The following is a 12,799-nucleotide window of genomic DNA, read 5'->3' on the forward strand; positions in this document are numbered from 1 at the left end:
AATGTGGAGGCAATTATATTATTACAGCTCCAGATGGCAGTTACACAGCCAGATAGCTATTCTGTGATAAGCTTACAAGACTCTGGTGTGCTACACTCACTTTCTCTGCCCTATTCAAATCTCTCTCTTAGCTTGATTAAAGTTTTTCTCTGTCTGAGCTCAATTTCTCTCTCTCACTTTCTCTCTCTCGGATTCAAAGTTCTTTCTCACCTTAGATTTGTCTCTCGCTTTCTTGTTTACCCTTCACTCAGTCTCTCTCGCTCACACTCTCTCATTCATCGTAAAGATGAATGCCAAATTATCTTCTTTCATTTCTCTACACTAATGATCGTATACAACCTGTAAGCCTGAACATAAACACCAGTGGGACTAGCAACTTGTGGCAAAGTTACATTTATTATATTTTGTCACAGCACATTTATAAGTCACAGAGAAGAATGCTGAGCAGTTGTTTGATTGAGGGTTACATGGTGTGGTGTGGTGTTAGAGAGCAGTGTTTCTCAACCTTTCATGTGATCTCTGAGATTACGGCTGTTATTAAAGGCAATGTTACCGAGTAAGTGAAGATCGCATCAAGGTAAACGCTGCAGATGTCGTCTCAATAGAAATTACCTTTAAATGTAAAGTGAGCTAACACGGATCTAGCGAATCTAGGCCTAACACTAGCAATTGAGAACTGATTAAATCGTTGTTAGCTAACCATCTGAGGGACTGGTTAGAAACAGTAACAGTCCACATACTAGGGGTGTATCAATGTTCTATATCAATGGGAGAAACACTGGTATAGAGTGAACACCTTCCCTTTTCATGTAACAGAGACCACATTGGGGATGCTCTCAATAGTGCATCTTCATACGATTAATTTCAATAAATACTATACAAAAAATGTATCTAAGACCGAAATAAAAAACATGACATATGCTGAAAAAAGTACATACCCGTTACAATTAGCTATAAAAACGGAACAATTTACAAAGATGTTGGTACACTGCACTGTGTATTACATACAGTATATATTTCATTATGAGTTTGTATATACATGTATATTATTTACTTATGCTTTTAAATAAAGTGCCTTTCTTAAAAAAAAAACATGTTTACAAAAATGATACCTTATCTTTTCAAAAGAAAATTTTCAACGTAAACTTTTAAATGTAAGGCCAAGACGAGACAGCTCCAAAAAGACTAAAGTATTTTTTCCATGACAAAAACAACAAAGAATGTTTCGAATTGAGAAACAGCATTGAAGTTGGCCAATGATAAATAGCACAATGAAACACGTTGCCAACTGCAGTGTACTAGGAACATTTCTCCCATAAACCCATGAACTTTAAAACAGATGGTTTTGCATCATCATCACCCCATTGGTTTGGAAGACAAGTAAACACAATCATTGTATAATCGTTGCATTTTATTCCCTTCTCACAAGCTCTATCACCTTAACATTTCCCTTTGCTAAATAGGTAAAAGGTCCAACAATGAGACAGAATCTGTAAGGTACATGGAAAAGAGTCAAGCAGTTCATACTGTGCTGAGTGGATTTAACAGTGGCCATTGAAAAATAGTCTGTTTCATACTGTACAGAAACACTGTACAGAGAAAGAGAGAGGGCAAGAAGGAGAGGTGGCCCTGGCTTGCTTTCAAAATAAAATAACTTTGAGAATCAGGCCAATGTCAATACTTTCTAAGAAACAGTTCTGATAGCCAGCCTTCCTTCCATCCCTCTCTCTTTTCCTCTTCTCTCTCCTTCTCTCCCTTTTCCTCTGTAGCCATACTTTACTCAGCACTCCTACAGAACACACATACACAGATATCTATCTACTGCAGCGGAGGCTCCTCCTCAGAGGAGGGGAGGACCATCCTTCTCAGTCATTTCATGGAAAAGAGTGAAAAGTTCTAAAGGTTATCCTTTTAAGATGATACTATACTAAATATATTCACATGTCACCAAATAACTGATTAAAACACACTGTTTTGCAATGAAGGTCTACAGTAGCCTCAACAGCACTCTCTGGGGTAGCACCATGGTGTAGCCGGTGGACAGTTATTTTCCGTCCTCCTCTGGGTACATTGACTTCAATACAAAACCTAGAACAATGGATTAGAGTGATCACTAAGAAATCATTCACTGCCTTTTTTTTGTTGAGTGCAAAAATGAAGGAGAAGCAGCAGAGAGAGCGAGAGCGAGAACTAGCTCTATTTCTTTTTTTTCATTTTCTTTTTACTTTCATTCACTTAGTTAGCTAATTCAGTTAGCTAATTTAGCCTACTCAAACACCCGGCACAAACAGAAGCATGCTATTTATGTTAGCAATCTGGCTAAGGCTATCCAATACTGGAACTCTTCCAAGTCAAGGTAAGCGGTTTTATTGCCACAAGGCCCGCCGGTGTAACTGCTAAACTGCTTGTACACTGTACTGCGTGATTGTAGAGGGTTTACTAACACGTTAGTTCTAGTAGCTATGTTGACTATGACGTTAGCTAATATGGTGACAACGATGTAGGCTGTGTGTAGTGGTTAGCGATTATGGTATGAAGGTTTGGCTTGGAAAGTTTAATTTTGCATGGCCACAGACAGCTGTTGTGCACTAAAAGGGAAAAGGTGAGGGGGGATAGCACGTAGATGCGAGAAGGAATTATACAATGAGCAAAGTGATGATTCTGTTTGTATGTGGCTGCTATGAAAGTGAACTGTGTGTGCAGGGGATCAGGGGTGTATTCATTCCGACGATTTTGTTGAACGGAAATAAACGGAACAAAACGGGGATAAACCTACCTGAATTTGTCCAATAGAAACTCTTGTTTGCAGCTGTTTGGACTAATGATTACACCCTAGATTAGCTATATTTAGGCAAGAGTGTGCAAGGCGGTATTGAATGTGTCACTGTCTGTCACCTTGATTACTCCAATTTTTCTCTCGATCTGTTAGAAACTTTCATTCATAGACTAGGTTGTAGCATCCTCATGATAGATATAGGGAAAATTCAAGTATCATGTAGCCTAAACCTATTCATGTTACATTGAATGGAATATGAATGACAGTCATCCAATATGCTTTAAATAGAAATAAGGCCATGCGCATAAAAAAAAGGTCCTCCCTAATCTTAAATGGCACCAACCGCCACTGATCTACTGAATATAGACTAGGTCCCTCTAGCCCTTTAGAAATACACACACCTTGACTAGATAGTATTAGAAACACAATCATTCAGAACTTAGAGGTCCTCTGAAAAACATACACGCTTGCATGTGCATACACACAACACAGAGTACATTCCTAGGACAGATATATATGAGGTGAGGGTCAGTGGAGGCTGCTGAGGGGAGGACAGCTCATAATAATGGCTGGAATTGAGTGTAATGGCTGGAATAGAGTGAATGGAATGGTATCAAACACATGAAAACCATTATTACTACGAGTAGTCCTCCCCTCAGCAGCCTCCACTGGGTGTAGTGGGTGTAGTGTAGTGTAATGTGATGGTGAAACCTGAGGCAGCAGCAGGCAGGCTGGAGAGCCATGCAGCAGTGTGAGTCTGAGCTGTTAATGCCATGAGGATTCAGGGGGTTTTCACAGCTGGGCCCCAATGGAAGATGAACCCAGTGTAGTGTGAAGGTATCCATTACTCCATGCCAAACACAGTCAGAATGGACTCAATTAAAAAGGGACTTCGTCCCAAATAGTACCCTATTCCCTTTATAACGCACTACTTTTGACCAGGGCCCTGCCCATAGGGTCCAATACAGTGCACTATATAGGCATTAGGCTGCCATTTGGGACAAATTCCCTCTTTAATTGAGTCCATTCTGACTGTGTCTGGCATGAAGTAATGGATACCTTCCAGGGACTGTGGATGGTTAACTGGTCATATCCCAACGTACACTCCTCATATGAATCACTGCATTACTTTGTCTGTGTTCACTTGACTGTGTGTTTGGTGGTGATGTGAAGCAACAATGTGATGGTCAAGGCAGTTTGAGTCCATAGGAACACATCACATTCAATGACAAGGCTTTGGATACTATGTGATTAAAATCTTCAAAATCCATGTAAATCATCACAGCACAATTGAAAAATATATGGCACATGGAAACCAAACGAGGGTGGTCTGCGGTGATAGGTGGGATGGGCTGAGAGTGGCTGAGGGGTGGGATTAAAGAGCTCATGTTCGGTAATGTATTATTGTCATGTGATTGCTATATATAAAAATACCATGTATGTCAAATTTATATGTGCAATGTATGTATGTATATGTGCAATGTATGTATGTACAGCAGAAATTCTGTAAAAAAAAACTAAAAATATATTTGTGTCCTCCGAAGGGGGGGTTAAGGGGAAAAAAAGGGTGAAAAATGGCAAGGCTTTGATCAGAGAATGTGGACAAATGTTACCAGCACCGTGTCTCAACAGATGAAGGAGAATGCACGTCATATTGCTGTTTCATCTGAGAGAATTTGATGGAAAAAAACGTTGTTCATACCAGAGGCTGTAACGCTCTTCTCATATTATGTTCGTCAGTGTGTCTGAGCCCAACTACTACAGCCCTCTGTGTTCTTATTGTGATTGGCATCTTGATGAATTGGGATCTCTGTGAAGTTTCTAAACGCTATTCGCTTAACTGGCTTCGATATGGCAGAGTGCAGGATGTTGAGGGAATACTGGAGGGCTGCCTGACTCTGTGTGTGTGTGTGTGTCTGTGTTTGTCTTTAGTGACGGCCCGATGACAACCTACAGAGAATTCCCCTATGCCAACTTGAGCCAGCTATTAATGGGCATGGATGAGGGCGAGGGAGAGAGAGAGGAGGGAAGGAGAAAAGGAGCAAGCAAGCTACCGGCTCCCACAGTCTCACGTCAGAATTAGACTTTCATCCATGTTTCTTAAACGTCAAATTTAGAAGTTGTTCCAAATGTCAAATTTCAAAGTGTTTAAGGTTAAGCTTAGGCATTAACTCCAAATTCTTAGGTTAGGCAGTAACCCTGAATGGTTAAGGTAAGCTTGAGGGTTTGGGATACCCTTCAAAACAAAAAGACTTTCCATTGCTGGTTCTGAACTTGCAAACTTGCAATACCCAATCCCTGTCCACAACACCATAGCAAAACCAAAAACCTACTTTGGTAACAGTGCTCACTATTGCTCCTAGTGGCCGGTTTACACATAATTTCCCGACATCGTCAGATGTGGATGGACATCGAACATGGACTTGTATCACGTGTGACCTGGCTGCAATTAGAGTATAAAAAAAGGGAAGCAGAGGATAAGGCCTGTGTGGCTCAGTTGGTAGAGCATGGCTCTTGCAATGCCAGGGTTGTAGATTCATTTCCTACGGGGGACCAGTATGAAAAAGTATAACAATTGGATGCACTCACTACTGTAAGTTGCTCTGGATAAGAGCATCTGCAAAATTACTAAAATGTTAAAAAAAAAATAAGAGAGAGTAACCGAGGTTGTGTGTTGTTTCTGCTGTTGTCATTGCAGTGTGGAGCGGGAGAGCTGTCCATCAACACTATTCTTTCTGGACGTGTTCAGCCTTAACATCTCTCAATGGATAACCAGGGTTAGGATTAAGACCTTAAAACAACACCAGGCATCAAGACAGGGTGGAGGGGGAGAGGCAGCAGGTCTTGGACACCAGTGAAGGGGAGAGCTCTTCAAAGGGTTCCACTGTTTACAGAGATGTCTCTCCACTTCCCCTCTGCTCAACTCCCACTCCTCTCTGGAGAAAGGACCTCCATGCATCAACTGAGCCCAGACACCCCTCCCTTCAGCCCTCTCCTGCACCTTCACTTCTACCTCCAGCCTCACTCCATCTTCCCCCTCACCCCGAGAGAGTCCAAGTGTCTCTTTCCTTTCAAGGCCCCCTACCAAGGGTTTTCCTCTCTCCCTCTCCACCGGCAAATCTACGACTGTCTCTCCGGGTGTCTCGGGTTGCGAGGAATGCAACACCGTGACTTGTTAACAGGCGATAAAAGGAAAACATCTCAATACGATTCAATTATGGATCAGATTAAACGATGGAGCAATCCTTAGGAGGAAAACAAGCGGTATGTCTGTCGATGAGAGAGCGACAGAGAGACCTTCAACAATGTATTTTTATGTTTCCCCCAGGATTAGCTAACCATGACCCAATGCAACTTTATCTGACGGAGCATTACGGCCAAATGGCTCAGGAGGAAGAGTATCTGGTCCTCTGATACTGGATATGACTGGATGAATAACACAATAGAGTTCTAGGGGTCAACATCTCCAAAGAAATATGTGGCTTGACATGAAATAAGAAAGTAAGAAAAGCACAATGCATCTTGGGCCTGTGCTTCATCAGTCAGTTTTTTTTCTTCCGACTGGAGTGGGGCCAGGAGAGAGAGAGAGCGTTGGGGAGAGAAATAGAGAGAGATTGAGAGAGAGAGAGAGAGAGAGAGAGAGAGAGAGAGAGAGAGAGAGAGAGAGAGAGAGAGAGGTGGATAGAAAGAAGACAGAGATTGTGAGAGAGAGCTTCAAGTCTAAGACAAACAACAACTAACATTCTGTGTTGAATTCATCCCCATTTTAGCAGCTTGACAGGAATTCCTTTCATGAGACATCAGAGTATTTGAGTAAATACAATACAGGCCCAATATGAGTCCAATAAATACACTATCCATGTTCCTCCATGTTCCCTCGGGGGTTCTGGAACAGCTCATGGCAACCCCTGAGCCATCCCATCCCCCTGTACCCATCCCCCCATCCATTTTCTCAATAGCAGCAGCACATGTGAGTCTATGGGGTGGTGGGTTGAGGGGTGTCAGAGAGAACTAGGACAATCTCATTGCAGTCTCTCCCTCTTCAAAATTTCCCAACGTTTACAAACCAGTGTTTTTTTCTTCTTGTTTTTTGAGTGTAGCCCAAAAAAAAACGCTCTCCAAAATTCGGACTTTCACAAGCAATAAATTACCAGTTAGAAAACAGTTGTTTTTTCTCTTCCCGTAACACCACAGTAAGTCATCCACGGGAAAGCATATTCCAATTGGCAGGTGGATTCTGATGAGTCATCCAATGAGGAAACGCTTGATGGTGATGATGTCATAAGACGTGACGATCATAGAGTTTTCCCACGCACACCAGATAAGAGTATTCAACTTAAAAATAAATAAAAAAAATGGAAAAAAAAGAGTATTCAACTTGACTCAATTTTGGATGGGTCAAGCCTGACTAGAAAAATGTAGGTGTTCACTAAACTCTGTGCCACAATGTGACCAAACATTGAATAAGGTGGAGGGGATGTCCAGGTCTCCTTTCATCCAAAGCAATTGATAGTTAACACAATATATTCAGTATGTGGCCCATGCCCAAATCCAATAGAGCCATTGGAACCACGTGTGTCACTCCCCCCTCTCTCCCCACTCAGGATCTCAGTACTCCTCCCCCTCTCCTCCCTCAGTACTCACGGGCCTCCTCTAGCTCAGCCTGGTACACGTCCTCTGTGGGGTTGTGGGCACATTGCAGCCCGTTGTTGGGCGGCCTCACAGAGTGGAAGCGGCTCCAGTCCCCTTTACACAGGATCCAGGGCAGCACGTCCACTTTGTAATGCAGCTCCGGTGAGAACTCCGTACTGATGAGGTTTGGCGCGCCCGCCCCTTTCCCCCGTGTGATCAGCTTCATGTGGTCACCGTAGCAACAGTGCTGCGCGGCCAGCGTGGTGCTGTCGAAGGAGAGCATGGAGCGTGTGCAGAAGCGGGCGGAGGGCTTGTAGATGTCCAGCCGTTCTTTGGGGCCGGAGGCGTCACGCCAGCGGTAGGTCTTACGCAGAGTCTTGTCGAAGATGTTGACGGCGCTGTAGACGGCCTCGGACGGGTAGGAGCAGGGGCAGCTGGGTAGTTCGGTCAGCACCTGGTGGAGGTACTTCTGGAGAAAGTCGTTCTTACAGCTCAGCCACTTCTCACAGCTGTCCACGTCTGGGGAGGAGAGAAATGATACAGGAGTCAACAGATGATGAATAATCTATCAATCAATACCACAACAGTTAATAGGCCATCGACAAGGATCAATCAGGGATCAGCAGAACTCAATTAACTATCAATAAGCACAGAAACATACACTGTAAGCACCTACTACTGTAAGTGATGCACACATATAGAGTTGAATCGTAGCTTGAGGCACACACACAAAGTGTGAACTTTCGCACAAATCACCCATTGACATCTATGCATGATTTGTGTGAAACATCACATTTTCAATGCGTATATAAAAGAAAAATGGATTCGGACCATATTTAGTACATTTTCCACAACATAGAATATATACAGTATATATACCTATGAAATACTACAATGCATACTAATCACGGAAATCAACCGCCCTCTTTCAACAGCTCAGGTTTTGGCCGTAATAAAAAGATTACTTTCGGGAAGGATTATAAGCTAAGACAGCATTGGTAACTCTGAGGAAACCAGAGAGACTTTCCAAGCATAAAGGAGTGATTTCAGCGCGTTAAAACCCATTACTTTGAACCGGGGGGGATGCAAAGCTCTCAAAGACCATGGAGAGTGAACGAGAATGGGTTCAAAAACAAAGCCATAGTCGGTGCTAGAGAATAAAATGTTGAAGGCTGCGGTCAAATTGGAACCTATTTATTATAAACATTTTTGTTCCGTAGTGGATTGGGGAAAGAGCAAAAAAAAAAAACTTATGACACTTTATCTTGTTATGTTTTTGTTGCATATTATTTGTTATTTTTGCCCAGAGTGAAAAGAGCTACCCCTTTCACTGGCCTGTGCCAGATGTAGGGAGAGCAATAAAAGACAAACTAAAAAGCCATTCAAACATTTCTTGGAGGAACTGTTGGGTTTTTCATGGGCTTTGTAACAATCTCGGTGGAGGGAGAATTCTGACTACCCCAACTGGACTCCTGCAGTCTCTCTATGATTGGAGCCCCAGTAGAACAGTTTAAACCTCCCTAAACGGAACAGACCATTAAGGCCCCCCAAATACTAGAACGGACCATTGGCTACAGAAAAAGGGACAACCAGCTAATACACAGCCACGCACGCACACACACACACACACACACACACACACACACACACACACACACACACACACACACACACACACACACACACACACACACACACACACACACACACACACACACACACACACACACACACACACACACACACACACACACAAACTTGTCATATACACATTTCAACAAACATACTTGTGTCAAGGGAGTCAGTGCCATTTGTTGTCTCCAGAGGTATCAGCTCAGTCACTGCTAACAGGTCATCTACAGAGAGAGGGGACACAGACACTGGTTAAGAAACCTGCTGAATGGATAGCCTCATACTGTAGGCAAAGGAAAAAAATGGTTTCTGAGTAGCTGTTGATATGACTCGGGGGACTGTCTATGCCCAACAAACACGCGCACGCACTCACACTTGCACACACACCCACACCCACACACACCTTCCTGGGTAGCAGTACGAGCCTTCATTGAGTGTTTTAAAACAGACATGGAGTTGTGTACACACCAGGACTCTGCAGGGGGGCAACAGAACAGGCAGCGCACTACTAAACACACTAACAGGGATCAACATCACGTTTGTCCAAGTCCAAACTGTACATATATAAATGGCCCTGTCCTAGAAGTATCCAGCAGACCTATTAGAAAAAGCCTAATGGTACGATCGCTGTAAAACTGATCACTAATATGTGAAAGGCTGGATATGTTTTAGCCTGTTGCTTTAACATGTATAAAGTGCTTTGAAATCAGTGATCATGAAGGAAACGCGGCACATAGAGGATGCTATTTGGAACTACTGGGACCCAACCAGAGACAGGCAAGGTCTGATGACATCACACAGCCACGAAACATGGCCATTGTTGATGACATTACATAAGTGTATCTCTCACCTGGGCATCTGTCCAGGTCACAGGTCCGGGACTCGGTCGCCGTGCACGCGTAACCACATGAACGGATACGTTTCTGGTTGCCGTGGCCACAGGTGACACTGCATGGTGACCAGGCGCTCCACTCCTCCTCCTCGTACTCTGAGATGGAGGGATGAGAAAGGGGGGGAAGGGACGGGAAAAAACCAAAGGGTTATATTAGAGGAGTGCGGTATGTCTTTGAAGTGAGCCAAGTGAATTCCTGACCCAGCTGGTGAGAGCGTTATGCAATAAAGCAGCAACGACCAAACATGTTTGGAGCTACAGTAGAGTGTTCATCTGTCAGCTCTAACATGCATACATTAACCTTCTTCAATGTGCTGGCTGTGGCAGGAACAACTGAGTATCTTAGCATTTCAGGAACAACATAGAACAAAGTAGACACCAGGAACAACCGTGTCTTGGAGCGGACCAAAAGACCACACTTCAAAAAGCTAAGGAGGCTTCAGAAAGGAGTGAGAGTCTTTTTCATGAGGCTGTAGCTGGTGGCTGTCATTAACTTCATTGGGGTCGTAGCTGGTGGCTGTCATTAATTTCACTAGGGCTGTAGCTAGTGGCTGCCATTATCTTTACTAGGGCTGTAGCTAGTGGCTGCCATTGACTTCACTAGGCCTGTAGCTAGTGGCTGTCATTAACTTCACTAGGGCTGTAGCTAGTGGCTGCCATTATCTTCACTAGGACTGTAGCTAGTGGCTGCCATTAACTTCACTAGGGCTGTCGCTAGTGGCTGCCATTAACTTCACTAGTGGTGTAGCTAGTGGTTGTCATTATCTTCACTAGTGGTGTAGCTAGTGGTTGTCATTAACTTCACTTGTGGTGCAGCTAGTGGCTGCCATTAAATTCACTTGTGGTGTAGCTATTGGCTGCCATTAAATTCACCAGGGCTGTAGCTACTGGCTGCCATTAACTTCACGAGGGCTGTAGCTAGTGGCTGTCATTAACTTCACTAGTGGTGTAGCTAATTGTTGTCATTAACTTCACTAGTGGTGTAGCTAGTGGTTGTCATTAACTTCACGAGTGATGTAGTTGGTGGTTGTCATTAACTTCCCTAGTGGTTTAGCTAGTTGTTGTCATTAACTTCACTAGGGCTGTAGCTAGTGGCTGTCATTAACTTCACTAGTGGTGTAGCTAATTGTTGTCATTAACTTCACTAGTGGTGTAGCTAGTGGTTGTCATTAACTTCACGAGTGATGTAGTTGGTGGTTGTCATTAACTTCCCTAGTGGTTTAGCTAGTTGTTGTCATTAACTTCACGAGGGCTGTAGCTGGTGGATGTCATTAACTTCACGAGGGCTGTAGCTGGTGGATGTCATTAACTTCACAAGGGCTGTAGCTAGTGGCTGCCATTAACTTCACTTGTGGTGTAGCTAGTGGCTGCCATTAAATTCACTAGGGCTGTAGCTACTGGCTGCCATTAACTTCACGAGGGCTGTAGCTAGTGGCTGCCATTAAATTCACTTGTGGTGTAGCTAGTGGCTGCCATTAAATTCACTAGGGCTGTAGCTACTGGCTGCCATTATCTTCGCGAGGGCTGTAGCTGGTGGATGTCATTAACTTCACTAGTGGTGTAGCTAGTGGCTGCCATTAACTTCACTAGGGCTGTAGCTAGTGGCTGTCATTAACTTCACTTGTGGTGTAGCTAGTGGCTGTCATTAACTTCACTAGTGGTGTAGCTTGTGGCTGTCATTAACTTCACTAGGGCTGTAGCTAGTGGCTGCCATTAACTTCACTTGTGGTGTAGCTAGTGGCTGTCATTAACTTTACTAGGGCTGTAGCTAGTGGCTGCCATTAACTTCACTTGTGGTGCAGCTAGTGGCTGCCATTAAATTCACTTGTGGTGTAGCTAGTGGCTGCCATTAAATTCACTAGGGCTGTAGCTACTGGCTGCCATTAACTTCACGAGGGCTGTAGCTGGTGGATGTCATTAACTTCACTAGTGGTGTAGCTAGTGGCTGCCATTAACTTCAATAGGGCTGTAGCTAGTGGCTGTCATTAACTTCACTTGTGGTGTAGCTAGTGGCTGTCATTAACTTCACTAGTGGTGTAGCTTGTGGCTGTCATTAACTTCACTAGGGCTGTAGCTAGTGGCTGTCATTAACTTCACTAGGGCTGTAGTTAGTGGCTGTCATTTACTTCACTAGTGGTGTAGCTAGTGGCTGCCATTAACTTCACTAGGGCTGTAGCTAGTGGCTGTCATTAACTTCACTTGTGGTGTAGCTACTGGCTGTCATTGACTTCAGTAGTGGTGTAGCTTGTGGCTGCCATTAACTTCCCTTGTGGTGTAGCTAGTGGCTGCCATTAACTTCACTAGGGCTGTAGCTAGTGGCTGTCATTGACTTCAGTAGTGGTGTAGCTTGTGGCTGCCATTAACTTCACTAGGGCTGTAGCTACTGGCTGTCATTTACTTCAGTAGTGGTGTAGCTTGTGGCTGCCATTAACTTCACTAGGGCTGTGGTATGGTGCTCTAGAACAGAGTTTCTCTATCCTGGTCCTGGGGACACAAAGGGGTGCACATTTTAGTTTTGCCTTAGCATTAATACACCTGATTCTAATCAAAGGCTTGATAATGAGTTGCTTATTTGAATCAGGTGTATTAATGCTAGGGGGAAAAACTAGGGTCCCTAGGACCAGGATTGACAAACACTAATCCAGTACCTGCTTTAGCTCGTTCCACAGTATGATGTCTATAACAGAGAAAAACGTACCTGCTATAGACATACCTTTTTCAATCTTTACTAATGACCTGCCACTGGCTCTGAGTAAAGCCTGTGTGTCTATGTATGCTGAGGACTCAATCGCCAAAAATAAAACAGACACTGTACCTCCTATATTCGGATAGAACCTGTAGAACCTGTAAAGCACAAGTGAATATCC

At 43.7% G+C, this 12,799-nt stretch overlaps 1 protein-coding gene across 1 annotated transcript in view; it reads right to left on the reverse strand.

Moving 5' to 3' along the window:
* Positions 1–386: 386 nt before the first annotated feature.
* ism2a (isthmin 2a) overlaps positions 387–12,799 on the reverse strand; it is a 54,937-nt gene continuing 42,524 nt past the window's right edge. Inside the window, exons 4-6 of the mRNA XM_035742404.2 lie at positions 9,891–10,028; positions 9,196–9,264; positions 387–7,927 (exon numbers count right to left, since the gene is read on the reverse strand). Coding sequence (XP_035598297.1) covers positions 7,410–7,927; positions 9,196–9,264; positions 9,891–10,028 — 725 coding nt within the window. The 3' untranslated portion in view covers positions 387–7,409. The remainder of the gene's footprint in view (positions 7,928–9,195; positions 9,265–9,890; positions 10,029–12,799) is intronic.

This window comes from Oncorhynchus keta, unplaced genomic scaffold (assembly GCF_023373465.1).
Source record: "Oncorhynchus keta strain PuntledgeMale-10-30-2019 unplaced genomic scaffold, Oket_V2 Un_contig_5916_pilon_pilon, whole genome shotgun sequence".
NCBI classification, from domain to species: Eukaryota; Metazoa; Chordata; class Actinopteri; order Salmoniformes; family Salmonidae; genus Oncorhynchus; species Oncorhynchus keta.